A 14,809-nucleotide genomic window follows, 5' to 3' on the forward strand; every position below is an offset into this window, starting at 1 on the left:
TGACTGTGCAGGCTGTAACTGTGTATGTGTGACTGCGCAGGCTGTAACTGTGTATGTGTGACTGTGCAGGCTGTAACTGTGTGACTGTGCAGGCTGTAACTGTGTATGTGTGACTGTGCAGGCTGTAACTGTGTGACTGTGCAGGCTGTAACTGTGTATGTGTGACTGTGCAGGCTGTAACTGTGTATGTGTGACTGTGCAGGCTGTAACTGTGTATGTGTGACTGTGCTGGCTGTAACTGTGTATGTGTGACTGTGCAGGCTGTAACTGTGTATGTGTGACTGTGCAGGCTGTAACTGTGTATGTGTGACTGTGCAGGCTGTAACTGTGTATGTGTGACTGTGCAGGCTGTAACTGTGTATGTGTGACTGTGCAGGCTGGCCGCGGTTGCTGTGGTTTGTGACGGATGGAAAGCATGTTGTGAAGCCACCTAAAGATTGGCACCCGCTGATACGAGAAGCCAATAACGACATAGCTTACATAGAGGTAAGTACTAGTCCATGTTCAACACTGTATGTCCATCTATTACAACTGAGATCAAGACTATTATTTGAATATTATATTTTCTTTGATATCCACATGAGCACACAGGTTACAAAGACAACATGTGAAAAAGTATTAGTCCTCTTTGGATTCAAGAACTGGAACAGATTAGAGAAAAATAATAATATGTGTGTTTTGTTTTTTGCTAACCCATTATGTATATCGACTAGGGGTGTAACGGTACACAAAAACCACGGTTCGGTACGTACCTCGGTTTTGAAGTCACGGTTCGGTACGGATTTTCGGTACCGTGAAGGAAAGTTTGGCTCTCCATGTGTTATGGTTTGTAACCGACCCCAATCGCACAACACAAGACAGGTATGAGAGTAAGCCAAAACAGGGCATTTATTTCTTACATAACAAAAAGCGGCACAGTCCCTTTAAGGGAAAACACAAAAACACTAGAGTGAAGGAAATATGGAAAAGCGGCACTGTGCCTTTAAGAGGCGAACAGGCTAAGGGACTAAGGCTAAGGGCCAGGGCTAAGGACCAGGGCTAAGTGTCAGGGCCAGGACCAGGGGCACTGGAGAGGGGGACAGGGACAGAGGCCCGGAGAAGCGGGCTGGAGACAGGGACAGAGAACAGGGTTAAGGCCTTGGACAGGGCGAGGGCCAGAGCTGCTTACAGGGATGAGGACAGGGTTCCGACGGCGGAGGCCTGGCACGGGGACAGGGGCCCGACGGCGGAGGCCTGGCACGGGGATCCTCCTCCTCCTCTTCTGATGCTGCAGACGGGCAGCGCAGAACAAAGGGGGTCCCAGGGGACCGGGATGGGAACACGCCGTCCTCCCGTGGAATACTAGGGAGCGACGACGAGCCTCACCCCAGGAACGAGGATCACGAAGAGACGCCTTCCTCCCGTGGAATCGGGAGCGATGGCGTGCCGCCTTGACGTCTGGAGTGGGAACACTGGAAAACCTCCCGTAGAGAATAAGAGAGCGAAGACGGTGTCCCACTCCAGGCAAACGGCGACAGGTGGTGACGGCTGGGCCGTCGTCTCACGCCGGAGATGCGGCAGGTGATGGTGACGTACAGAATGGTAACGTCCAGAACTCCATGAACACTGAACACAGATACAGATACAGAGTCCAGAACACAGAATCCAGAACACAAAACGACCCGACAAGGACTGGAGGGGAGTCTGCAACCTATGTACTCTCCCGAGGTGATTGCAAACTCCCAACAGGTGCGTGAAGGTAGAGGATCAAGGATGTCCAAGGGTGGGGGCTGGTGAAGAGTAGAGGAGAGTAAATCATCGCAAGGGTGGGGGCTGATGAGGAGAGTAGACAGGGAAAACACAGGAAAAAGGTCCAGGGACAGGCGAATCCTCACACCATGTTCCACTCAGGGGTGATGTAGTGTGCAGTAACTAATTGTACTTGTAGGACTGTCAACGAATATTCTATATTGAAATTAATAATCGACTTGTAAAGAAAAGAAAAAATAATATATTAGATTGTGAAAAAAAACAGCCCCCGGTGGCGTAATTATTTAAGGTAACCAACTTGCGTCTAGCCACGCCCCCTTCGCTCTGCCGCGGAGCGAAGCGGCAGAGCCGTTCTGCTGCGGCAGCATTATGTAGCTGTAATTCCCCCTCTTTTAACATCGACGGCTAGCTCAACTGGTTCGCTGCCTTGCTGTGGATCCTGCGGTGCGTTGGTGACAAGTTCGAATCCCTTCAATTTTTTTTTTATTTTTTTTTTTTAACGTGCATTCTTTCACCGGTTAAGTTTAGGCATTGTTTCGGAGTTGGTTAAGGTTAGGGTTAAGTTTAGGCATTGCTTCGGAGTTGGTTAAGGTTAGAAGGGTTAAGTTTAGGCGCTGTTTCGGAGTTGGTTAAGGTTAGAGTTTGTCTTAGAGCATGGCAATATTCTTTCGGAGTTGGTTATGGTTAAGTTTAGGCATTGTTTCGGAGTTGGTTAAGGTTAGGGTTAAGGTTAGGCATTGTTTCGGAGTTGGTTAAGGTTAGAAGGGTTAAGTTTAGGCGCTGTTTCGCAGTTGGTTAAGGTTAGAGTTTGTCGCAGAGAATGGCAATAGAATGCAGCCTATTTCCGCACTGCCGCTCTCTCGCGCTGCCGCGGTCACATGGCCGTAGTGGCCAATCAGAGAAACGCTGAACACAAGTTGGTTGCCTAAAATATTCACGCCCCCCGGTGGGCGGTTAACATACCGTTGTATTCGTTCGGTACACACTACAGCCGTTCGGTTCGGTATGGATATGTGTACCTTTACACCCCTAATATCGACCCATCTCAAACCCTGCCCTCTTTTCTCGATCCTCTAATCACAACCGTTGCTTCCCTTGTTGATGCATATACAGTACAATCTGGATGCGTACATTGTTGATGCATGAAACCGAACCTGGAAACATTTGGATCGATGGTGTCCTTTACTGTGAAGCTTAGACGTTGTGTGTGTATAGAATAAAAAACATTTCTCATGTCCAGTACAAGACCAGTAAGGAGGGCAGCACCATGGGCATCACTGTGTCCCACGCCGCCACGCTGGCTCACTGCCACGCCCTCACACAGGCCTGCGGCTACACTGAAGGTGAGTGAGACACCCTGGCTCTTTTCGGTTCCATCTCAAATAACCTGAAGTCTTATGTAGTACAGGTCCAAAGTTTATAGAAATGTATTGATTGTACTTCTTAGATGTGATTTCCTTCTTGATGCAACTCAAAGCAAATTATGTTGTAAAGAGCATTTTACTATACATAGACATGCATGCTTCATATTCTTAATAAAACGTTGTCCAGAATATAGTTCATAGCTGTTGGGGGGAAAACCTCTTATCTCCAAAAGGGTCAACTCCTCCGGAATTACCCTTGTGGTTTTGAAGACATTAAACTCACCAACTGCTCTAGAAATCCCCATAGACTCTCTCAGCCAGTTTCTCACTCTTGAGAAAGTAGATCCTGACGAACTACAGAGATTGCACTGATAAAGACGGGCAATATAGGAGTTAGTTCTATTGTAACTAGGTAGTTATTTTCATATCTTAACCTCTGACGTTAAGACGCTCTGTCTAATTGACTTGCAGCTGAGACCATCACCAACGTCTTGGACTTCAAGAGAGATGCAGGCCTATGGCATGGTGTTCTCGCTGTAAGTGTTCTTATGTCTTATAATGTAACTAGGCTGTTTATACACACTGTATGACTGTAGGAAAATGTACTTCCTAACCTACTGTTACATGGTTGAATTGAAAATCTGAAAAACTTTATAGAATCAGACATTTTGCACGAACAGCAATAAAACATGCCCCTATATTCAATCCACTAGCAGTTATAGACTAAATCATGTATCCATAAATGTTACTGTATCTATATATTTTCCCTAGAATGAATCATGTGTCTGACTGCACAGTTCTGGGGTAACTGAACCCTCACTTGTGGACAGTGCCTGAAACACGTTATTTTTGTTATAATGACTATATATTAATATGTAATTGTAAAGATTATTTCTTGTGTGTTACCCGCCAAAGTGGTCAGTCAAATTTACTTTAAAATGTAAAAAGAGGGGCGCCCCAGTGGCGAACCACATAGCGCGCTCAGCCGCCACACGGCCGACCTGGGTTCGATTCCCGAACCCGTCGTTATTTGCCGAATGTCTTCCCCCCACTCTGTCTCCCATTCCTCCTCTGTCTCTCTCTACTGGACTGCCCAGTAGAAATAAAGCGATAAAACGCCAAAAAATAAATCTTAAAAAAAAAGAATTTAAAAAGAGGGCGGCCGGGTAGCGCAGCGGACTAAGCGTATACCACCGCAGAGACAGTGGGATCGAATCCAGCTGCGGTACCTCCGGCTTGGTCGGCCGTCCATACTGACACAATTGGCAGTGTCAACAGGTGGGGAAGCCGGTGGGGTGGGTCCTGGTCGTTGTAAACAGCGACTCCTACAGTTCGGTCGGGGCACCTGCACAGCGAGGGAAGGATCTGGGGGAGGTAGTGTGACCCTTCCACATGTTAACTTACACTCCCCCAGTGAGAGTCCGCGCTGCCAGTTGAAAAGAAGCAGCTACACATGTGTCGGAGGAAGCATGTGATAGTCTCCGCCCTCCCAGACCGACGGTAGGGGGTAGAGTGCGCAACGACCAGGAAGGGGATTGGGAATTGGCATAACGACTAACATCTACCTGCTGAACCAAGCCTACACTCACCTAGACAAGCCGGGGAGCACTGTGAGAGTCATGTTCTTTGACTTTTCCAGTGCTTTTGATACCATAAGGCCTGGGCTACTGGGTGAGAAGTTGGAGGCGATGCAAGTAGAGGCCCCCCTGGTGTCCTGGATTGTGGACTATCTGACGGGAAGACCACAGTACGTGCGCCTACGGAGCTGTGTGTCAGACAGACTGGTCAGCAACACCGGGGCCCCGCAGGGGACAGTCCTCTCTCCCTTCCTCTTCACTGTCTACACCAACGACTTCCACTATCGGTCAGAGTCCTGCCACCTTCAGAAGTTTTCTGATGACTCTGCGATAGTGGGATGTATAAAGGACGGTGACGAGAGGGAATACCGGGAACTGGTAGTGGACTTTGTCACATGGTGCGATAAAAACCACCTGCAGCTAAATGTGGCGAAGACCAAGGAACTGGTTGTGGAGCTGGGGAGGAGGAGGAGTGCACCTGTGACCCCCGTTTCCATCAGGGGAGTTGATGTGGACATGGTTGAGGTGTACAAATACCTCGGTGTGCACATCGACAACAAACTGAACAGGTCAAAACATGCAGAGGCACTATACAAGAAGGGCCAGAGCCGACTCTACTTCCTCAGAAGGCTGAGATCCTTCAATGTCTGTACAAGGATGTTGAGGATGTTCTATGAGTCGGTGGTGGCGGGCGCTAGGCTTGGGCGGTATGACGGTATTACGGTATACCGGGGTATTTAGAAATACCGACGGTATTGAAAATCAATACCGTCAAAATCACAGTTGGTTTTAAGTTTCTATTTCCACTGAAACGGAGTTTATACAGGGACGGCATTGGGTTTCGGTTTCCATTAGTGAAACTGAGTTAACTTTCGAGTTGGTTGAAGTGCGTGCACACACACACACAGCACGGCCAGCAGAGGGCAGTGGAGGCGGTCCGTATTTCCCCGCACAGAGCTGAGCTGAGCATACACTGACCTGTATGCATTTCCTCTATCTCTGAGCAGCTGCTAAAGCTTAAGCAATAATAATAATATGTTACCATTGAACGATGAAGCGTCGAAGTTAACCACCGCTCCCTGACCACAGATGGCTAACGTTTTATCAAACAAGAGCTAAACTTGCACACACTGTCGCATTTGGACAATTAAAGGACTGGAGTCTGTTCGGATTTAAGCAAAACCCTTGCGCCACGAGTCGACTCGCCAGTGACTTCATCCAGCACAACGAGACTACAAGAGACGGAGGCACTTCTTTGGGAATGTAATATAAAACGGGGTGAGTGAGTGTTGACATTTTTTAATCCTAATGCAACTGGCTCACGTTGATACGATGGTGCCGGGCTGCCGGCCGGGCTAACTAGCTACCGTTAGCTCACGTCGATACCTGGATGGTGCCGGCAGGCGGCAGTGGCTACCTTCTATGATTTGTTTACCTCGAGGTTGAAGAAAGTGCACTTTCAGGTTGAAAGAACGGCCCTAATCTCAACGTGTTTCAATATAAGCAAGCGTTATGTATGGTGATAATAACGAGTATATTGTTAGCTGCGCCGCCGCCTCCCCCCCCCCCCCCCCCGCTGATGAAAATGAAAGTCATACCGTCGTATACCGGGGTATTAGGTCATCAAGGTATGACGGTGTGAAAATAATTATACCGCCCAGGCCTAGCTTCTTGTACGCTGTGACCTGCTGGGGCAGCGGACTGAGAGCAGTGGACACAACCAGGCTGGATAAGCTGGTCAGGAGCTGGACTCTCTAGCGAGGGTGGCGGAGAGGAGGAGCCTCGCTAAGCTCCAGGCCATCAGGGAAAACCCCACCCACCCACTATACACAGACTTGGCTGACAGGAGGAGCATGTTCAGTGCTAGGCTCACACTACCCAAATGCAGCACTGAACGGCACAGGAAGTCCTTCATTCCAACAGCCATCAGACTATATAATGCATCACTGTGCCTCACTGCATCACTGAGCACAGAGCGGCAGCTCAATAGTGGCAGGAGGCCGCGACTAGCGGCCTCCAGGCTCCACAACAGGGGGCAGCGACGGCTGCCAGACATTGATCTAGGACTTATATGAACCCAAGGAGGACAATACACTACCTGAAGCATACTGCACCTTGTGACACTGTGAATAATGGAATATATATTTCATTTAGTTAGATTTAAATTATAATTATATTGACCAAATTGTTTACACTGCTTCCCCCATGCTCAGTATATTCTTACTGTATTTATTTCTGTATATTTTATTTCATTTAATTTTATTCTATTTTACTCTACTCTTATCCCAGGCAACTTGATTTGATTTGTGTTATTATTCTAATTTGTGACCTGTCCTGTCTAAATGTTTAAATGTTGAGCGATTTGCAGTGTCAAATTTCCCACGGGATAATAAAAGTATTTCTATTCTATTCTATTCTATTCATTGGGATGGGAGAAAAAACGAAAAAAAGGAGGGGGAAAAAGATAATACAAAAGAAAAAACAATGTAAAAAGAAATAACGAAATGAAAGAATTAAATGAACCAGTATTTAGCTGGTGGTTAGTGATAGCTTTACGTCCTGATTGCACATGTGTTTTCACCTGCTATGTAAACATGTAATGATGCATGTTGTTTGTTTGTTATGATCGCATGGCAGAGTGTGATGAATCGGATGCATGTGATCAGCATTCCATACTCCCTGATGAAAGTCAACCCCCTCTCCTGGATACAGAAAGTACACACGTTCAAAGGTACAGTAAGATAATGGACCCTTTCTACCACTCTGCTCACTTCATATAGTACACATGTTCAACTGTACAGTAAGGCTCACTTCATAAAGTAGGGGTTCCTCAAATAGATGCACACTAGGCCACAGACCCCCATTTGACAAGAGTCTGTCCAGGGATATAGACTGATGTTATTACTGTGAATATGACCTGGTGGAATTACATACGTACTGTAACCTTCTATACTGTAGGTGTTGAAAATACATGAAAGGATTGAAAAATATGATCAGAATAGACATTATTTTGTAGATTCTCACTTTATACCTCATGCAGAATAAAGTAAGAATACAAGTAAAGTTGAACTATTCTGCAAAGTTTGTGATGATAGCATGTACAAATGCTGTATATACCATATATATATATACATATTCTCACCACATACAGTATATCTATCCACACCTGTCTGTATTTACATGCACATAGCCTTTTACATATCTGTAGATACTATATCTATATATGTACATATCCTACTCTTACTAGTTACGCTGCTGGACAGTATGACTATGACCATAGTGCCTTTACACCTTTATCACTGTACATATTATACTACAACTCTGAACATACTGTACATCTGATTAGCACTGGTACTAATTTGTATATTTTGTAGCCAGTTTAATTACCTGTACATTTTATATTGCTGTGGCCCAACTTTTTAACATTTGAACTCTGGTTGGATGCCAAACTTCTTTTCATTGTACTGTACTTGTGTAGTATGATGACAATACATTTGAATCTAATACAATTTAGCTGGGGCCTCCCGGAGACCCAGTCAAGGAGCCCAGAGAGACCTTGAGGCCAACTTTGAGAGATTCTCTGTTCTCTTGGAGATCCATCTACTTTGAGAGATTCTCTCAGTTCTCTTGGAGATCATCTACTTTGAGAGATTCTCTCAGTTATCTTGGAGATCCATCTACTTTGAGAGATTCTCTCAGTTATCTTGGAGATCATCTACTTTGAGAGATTCTCTCAGTTATCTTGGAGATCCATCTACTTTGAGAGATTCTCTCAGTTCTCTTGGAGATCCAGCAATTTTGAGATATTCTGTCAGTTCTCTTGGAGATCCATCTACTTTGAGAGATTCTGTCAGTTCTCTTGGAGATCATCTACTTTGAGAGATTCTCTCAGTTCTCTTGGAGATTCCTCTCCCTCTCTTGGGTATCTGCCCTCTGTGTATCCATATTTCCTGTTTGAGGTTTTATTACGGTTGAGTGTGAATTCTTCTCCTTCATAACACGCTTTGATTCTCTTCACTGATCTGATAAGAAAGGATAGGCTGAAGCAAATGATTTGTCTCAGTCGCTGGTGTCTGTTTACAATCCTATTCGATCTGTGAGGGCAGTGGGGAGGAGGAGCGGTTGTCTTGAATTAAATTCAGCTCTGGTCAGAGTGCTGCTGAGTCACCCGTTGGCAACTCGGTGATACTGCACTCTGATTCGCTTTCAAGCTGCGCGAGGGACCTTGCAATTGGCTGTTCTGGCTTTGTGATTGTGGTAAATTAATTGACTTTGATTCCATTGGCTGTGTGTGTGTGTGTCTGTATGTGTGTGTGTCTGTACGTGTGCGTGTGTGTCTCTGTATGTGTGTGTGTCTGTGTGTGCGTGCAGCGCGGGTAGCGGTGGTGAAGTCTCGGGACATGCACTGGTCTCTGTTGGCCCAGAGGGACCAGAGGGACATCAGTCTGAGCTCTCTACGCATGCTGATCGTAGCGGACGGAGCCAACCCCTGTGAGTCAGTCCACCTACACACACACTATGTTAACACCTTATTAAACACCCCCCCATACTGGTATTGATTTGCGTCTCTTTGTATGTATGTGTGTGTGTGTGTTTGTTCGTTTGTTTGTGCATCGGTATGTGTCTCCCTCTCTCTGTGTGTTGTATATAAATGTGTGTGTGTGTGTGTGTGTGTGTGTGTGTGTGCATGTGTGTCTTTTGTATGTGTGTGCGTGCATCTGTGTTGTCTCCATCTATCTCTCTCTATATCTGTGTGTGTGTTCATGCCTTTGTATGTGTATCCTTCTCTCTCTCTCTTCCTGTGTGTGTGTGCGTGCGTTTTGTGAACACAAGGGTCGATATCATCCTGCGATGCTTTCCTCAACGTGTTCCAGGCGCGTGGCCTGCGCCCCGAGGTGATCTGTCCATGTGCCAGCTCTGCCGAAGGCATGACTGTTGCCCTCCGCAGGTAGGCCGCCGTTACTACACCGCATTCAAACGAACCACCAGCCACCAACAGTCTCCTATATCACACTGTTCACTGCAACATCAGCTCAATACTAGAGAGGGAGAGGGAGGGAGAGGGGGAGGGAGAGGGGGAGGGAGAGGGAGAGAGGGGGAGAGAGAGAGAGAGAGAGAGGGAGAGAGGGAGAGGGAGGGGGAGGGAGAGAGAGGGAGAGAGAGAGAGAGAGAGAGAGAGAGAGAGGACATGAAGGCTAGGTGGCGTGAATATTAAAGGCAACCAACTTGTGTTCAGCTTTTCGTTCAGCGTTTCTCTGATTGGCCACACGGCCACGTGACCGCCCTAGCACACGCCCTTATCCGCGCCCTGCCGTTCTGTGTGTTGTTACGCGGCAGAGAGTGACGCGGCAGAGAATTTGATTGGAGATTATGATGTTATTATTAGTCTTCAGGGCAGTCGTTGCTGGGATCATTTGGTGGTCGAACCAGTTCAGACAGAGGTGTTTATTTATCTATTAATAAACATATCTACTAGAAACACTGGTGTTCTGTTGTGTGACTGTGCTAAACTCTTCCACCACATGACCGACATTTGACATACAGTCTGACAACGCCATCTGACAATATCATAATGATCTGTTTTCTATATTATATCCACAATCATTCATCTAAAAAATTGTATGGGCGTAAATACATGTTAAGATATTCAAAATCGTCACAGCAGTATAGTTTGTTTATACTTCAGAAGTATGATATTTGAACATGGTCCCCAAAATGAATGGAAGCGAATGAGGCGCCTGACGCCTGACACCTGTGAGGAATGGGGGCGTGTTGCAGCGTTGGGGATGTTTAAAAAATATAATTTAATATATAATATAATATAATATAATATAATATAATAATAATCTGGTCAGCAGCCTCCACTGATGTAGCGTGATTCAAACCCCCTCAATGTGCAGTTTCTAGTTAATCAGTCAGTTACGCAGCCTCCACTGATGTACAGTGACGAGTGAATCTGGTAGTTGGTTTATGACGTTAAAAACGCGAAATAACATATAACGTTACAGCGTACAGTTTCTAGTTAATCAGTCAGCAGCCTCCACTGATGTTATGACGTTACAAACGCGAAATAACATTATACATTATGCTCCGCGAAATAACATAACGTTACAATGTACAGTTTCTAGTTAATCAGTCAGCAGCCTCCACTGATGTTATGACGTTACAAACGCGAAATAACATTATACATTATGCTCCGCGAAATAACATTATACATTATGCTCTGCGCTTCATTCATTTCATTTGGGACCTCTGCCGCTTGCAGGGACCTCTGCCGCGCTCGCGGCAAAAGGGGGCGGGGGGTCGTGGCCAATCAGAGAAAAGCTGAACACAAGTTTGTTGCCTTTAATATTCACGCAGCCTGCCTCCATCCAAGGCATCGTGGAGAGAGATGAAACCTTGACCCGAGGCTAAGTCTTCACCACCATTAACCCATAGTCATAACTCCTGTGTCCTGACAGACCTCCAGAGATGGCCGGTCCTGCTCCGGGGAAGGCGGTTCTGTCCATGAGCGGGCTGAGCCACAGTGTGATCCGCGTGGACACGGAGGAGAAGCTCTCTGTCCTCACCGTGCAGGATGTGGGCGAAGTCATGCCCGGAGGTACGCTGCTAACGTGGCTGATGCTAATCATTCTAATCAGTGTGGTTGGCGCTGTTGGTACGGGACAGTACCACCTCATAACTAGGGACTATTGTGGCGACACGGGTTCTGAAAGTCCAAACTCCTCGTTGGTATAAAACAAATACTTCATTGACTTGGCTTGGTTTAATGAAAGCACATTTCCCGATGCAAGATACATTTATCTCTTATTCACTTGCATGTAATCTTTTTTCCCTAAATAGAATCAGATGATTCCCTCGATAGACTACAGTATCCCATCGTAGACTAGACTGAAACCTCACATTTTATTAAGTATTACATTTGATAATTTCTTTTTTTGAAGCTTTTTGATACAAATGATGCCTTAGAATCAATTTTGATGGTACCAGAGATTGGCACAGGACAGATAGGTATTATATTTCAGTACCCAGTCCTATCATACCCACTTACTGCTGATGGCTGCTTTTCATAGATTGTGCCAAGACATTTATTTTTTTATGGACATATTTATTGAGGAACTGAGAATGCTCTACTACAGATGATGACTCTGTGTCATCCTGTACATACTATACATACCCGTAATACTTAAAGAGTAGAGTCCCAAATAGACGCCTGTCCCAAATAAAGATGGGGGTGTTTTTGACAAATAAAGGCAGGTCTCGATTAGAAGCCCGGTCTACATTCAGTTTATCTGGTTGCCGTTGATGCTGCAAAGCAGTGTTTAAAAAAAATACATATATATAATAATAATAATAATAATAATAATAATAATAATAGTTAAAAATAAGATTATGTAGCTGCATATAGGGGCGGAGCTTGAGATAGATCAATTGACGTAAGAGGGGAAAGCCCATAGATATAACATTGACTAATTGACTAAGAAAGGAAAGCCCATAGATATAACATTGACTAATTGACTAAGAAAGGAAAGCCCATAGATATAACATTGACTAAGAGGGGAAAGCCCATAGATATAACATTGACTAAGAGGGGAAAGCCCATAGATATAACATTGACTAATTGACTAAGAAAGGAAAGCCCATCGATATAACATTGACTAATTGACTAAGAAAGGAAAGCCCATAGATATAACATTGACTAAGAGGGGAAAGCCCATAGATATAACATTGACTAATTGACTAAGAAAGGAAAGCCCATAGATATAACATTGACTAATTGACTAAGAAAGGAAAGTCCATAGATATAACATTGACTAAGAAGGGAAAGCCCATAGATATAACATTGACTAAGAGGGGAAAGCCCATAGATATAACATTGACTAATTGACTAAGAAGGGAAAGCCCATAGATATAACATTGACTAAAAAGGGAAAGCCCACAGATATAACATTGACTAAGAAAGGAAAGCCCACAGATATAACATTGACTAAGAAGGGAAAGCCCATAGATATAACATTGACTAAGAAGGGAAAGCCCATAGATATAACATTGACTAAGAAGGGAAAGCCCATCGATATAACATTGACTAAGAAGGGAAAGCCCATCGATATAACATTGACTAAGAAGGGAAAGCCCATCGATATAACATTGACTAATTGACTAAGAGGGGAAAGCTAGGGATGCTCGATATTGGCTTTTTTACCGATACCGATATACCGATATTGTCCAACTCTTAATTTCCGATACCGATATCAACCGATACCGAATGTAATTAACATTACATATCTCTTGTTGTGGAATTAACACAACATTATGCATACTTTTGCCAATAAATAAAATCAGAATTTGTTCTTACTTGCTTGCCTGGGTAAATAAAGGTTCTAGAAATTATTTTCTTTTTTTTTCTTTTTTTCTTTTTTGAAAACCGATACCGATATTTTCCGATATCAATTTTTATTTTATTTTTTTTAACTTTGACCAGACAGCTGGTTCTTTTTAGCGTTTATCGCTTTTTTCTGGTCAAGCATGACCGACAGAAACAGGTTGAATGGGATATAGATAGGGGAAGACACTCTGAGAAAATACGGCGAGTCCGGGAGTCGAACTCGTGTACCCCAGATCCGTGACGCGCACGGTTGTCCCCGACGCCGAAATAGCGCCGAGATACGCGGTGAGCTACTGGAGCTCCCTGATATCACATTTTTTATGCCGATATCGGCCGATAATATCGGTAGGCCGATAATATCGGACATCCCTAGGGAAAGCCCATCGATATAACATTGACTAAGAAGGGAAAGCCCATAGATATAACATTGACTAATTGACTAAGAGGGGAAACACACAAACAGTAGATGCTTCACCTTCCGAGCCACTATGTCACCAACATCTTTATTTAATCACATGCTTGTCACAGGTTACCATCAATATCTGTATCCAAGCTGTTAGAATCACTCCATTAATGGAAAGAGCAGGAGCTGAGTCTTATCAGCCATCTTTTCCTGAGGACCACTGGGGATCTGCTGCAGTGAAGTGTTGAGAATTAAATAATCCATAGGATTAGTAGATGTACAGAATAACAGATACATTTTTGAATGTGTACATGCTGGTACTAGGGGTGCACGATATTGACTTTTTGACCCCGATACCGATAACTTTATGCTCCTCAAGCCCGATACCGATAACCGATATTTATTGTATTATACAATTTTTTTTTAATGTATATTCCTGTAGTTTTGACCTAACCAGATTTATCATGACATGAGCGTTACTACTATGAACAAAACAAAGCCAAGACAACAGTTTTGACTGATAAAGTGACCATATTTTTTTTTCCAAATAAATATAATTTGAATCAGAAAATTCACAATCCGTCAATAACTTATAATACATCCAACCTAACAAGTCACCTGCAACATCACCACCGCTACGATGGTGTGGTAAAAGCCTACGGCGACGCGCGAGCAGCTAAAGCTGCTGTGAATCCAAAGCCAGCTACAAAGGAACCCGTAGCGCTTGTACCTATTGACGAGGCGTTTGCTAAATTAAAGAAGTTTGACAGATATGACCCAAGGGCTCAAGCCGCTAGCTTTTAAGCAGTGCTTGGTGGTGCAAATTAACCTGGCTACTATGGAGCAATAAGTGACTGCGTATTCAACCGAGGGTTGCATCACAGTCATGAAAGGGGCTAGATTTGCAGCAGCTTTAGCTGCTCGCGCGTCGTCGTAGGCTTTTAACACAATAACACACCATCGTAGCGGTGGTGATGTTGCAGGTGACTTGTTAGGTTGGATGTATTATAAGTTGTTGCCCTTTTCCCTCCTCGTGGTACTTCTGTATTGCATTTTTTTTTTTTTTATTGCAAAACAAAATTATTAAAAGTCAGTACTCAACACACAATGCATAATGAAACTAACAATTAAGGTGGCTAAAATGACATGCAAGTACAGAAACAGAAAACAAAAAAAATATATAATAATATTTTACCGTATACAGTGTATATCCAACGAAATTACCAATTATACCAATGTCTTATACAGGATATACCCCTAATACCTATTATCTAAAACCCTACACACATATGCTCCAGCTCGAACCCCCCCCTCCCGGACCCCTCCTTGG

The 14,809-nt window shown here is 44.4% G+C and overlaps 1 protein-coding gene across 1 annotated transcript in view; it reads left to right on the forward strand.

The window, feature by feature from the left end:
• LOC311228131 (disco-interacting protein 2 homolog A-like) overlaps window positions 1-14,809 on the forward strand; it is a gene marked incomplete at its 5' end in the record, with an annotated part of 215,683 nt that overhangs the window by 110,611 nt on the left and 90,263 nt on the right. Inside the window, 7 exons of the mRNA XM_084314044.1 lie at window positions 377-486; window positions 2,990-3,092; window positions 3,585-3,649; window positions 7,328-7,421; window positions 9,062-9,181; window positions 9,524-9,638; window positions 11,152-11,291. Of these exons, the coding sequence (XP_084170170.1) occupies window positions 377-486; window positions 2,990-3,092; window positions 3,585-3,649; window positions 7,328-7,421; window positions 9,062-9,181; window positions 9,524-9,638; window positions 11,152-11,291 (747 nt within the window). The remainder of the gene's footprint in view (window positions 1-376; window positions 487-2,989; window positions 3,093-3,584; window positions 3,650-7,327; window positions 7,422-9,061; window positions 9,182-9,523; window positions 9,639-11,151; window positions 11,292-14,809) is intronic.

Source organism: Notolepis coatsorum, assembly GCF_963971535.1.
Source record: "Notolepis coatsorum genome assembly, chromosome: 5".
In the NCBI taxonomy this organism is placed as follows: domain Eukaryota; kingdom Metazoa; phylum Chordata; class Actinopteri; order Aulopiformes; family Paralepididae; genus Notolepis; species Notolepis coatsorum.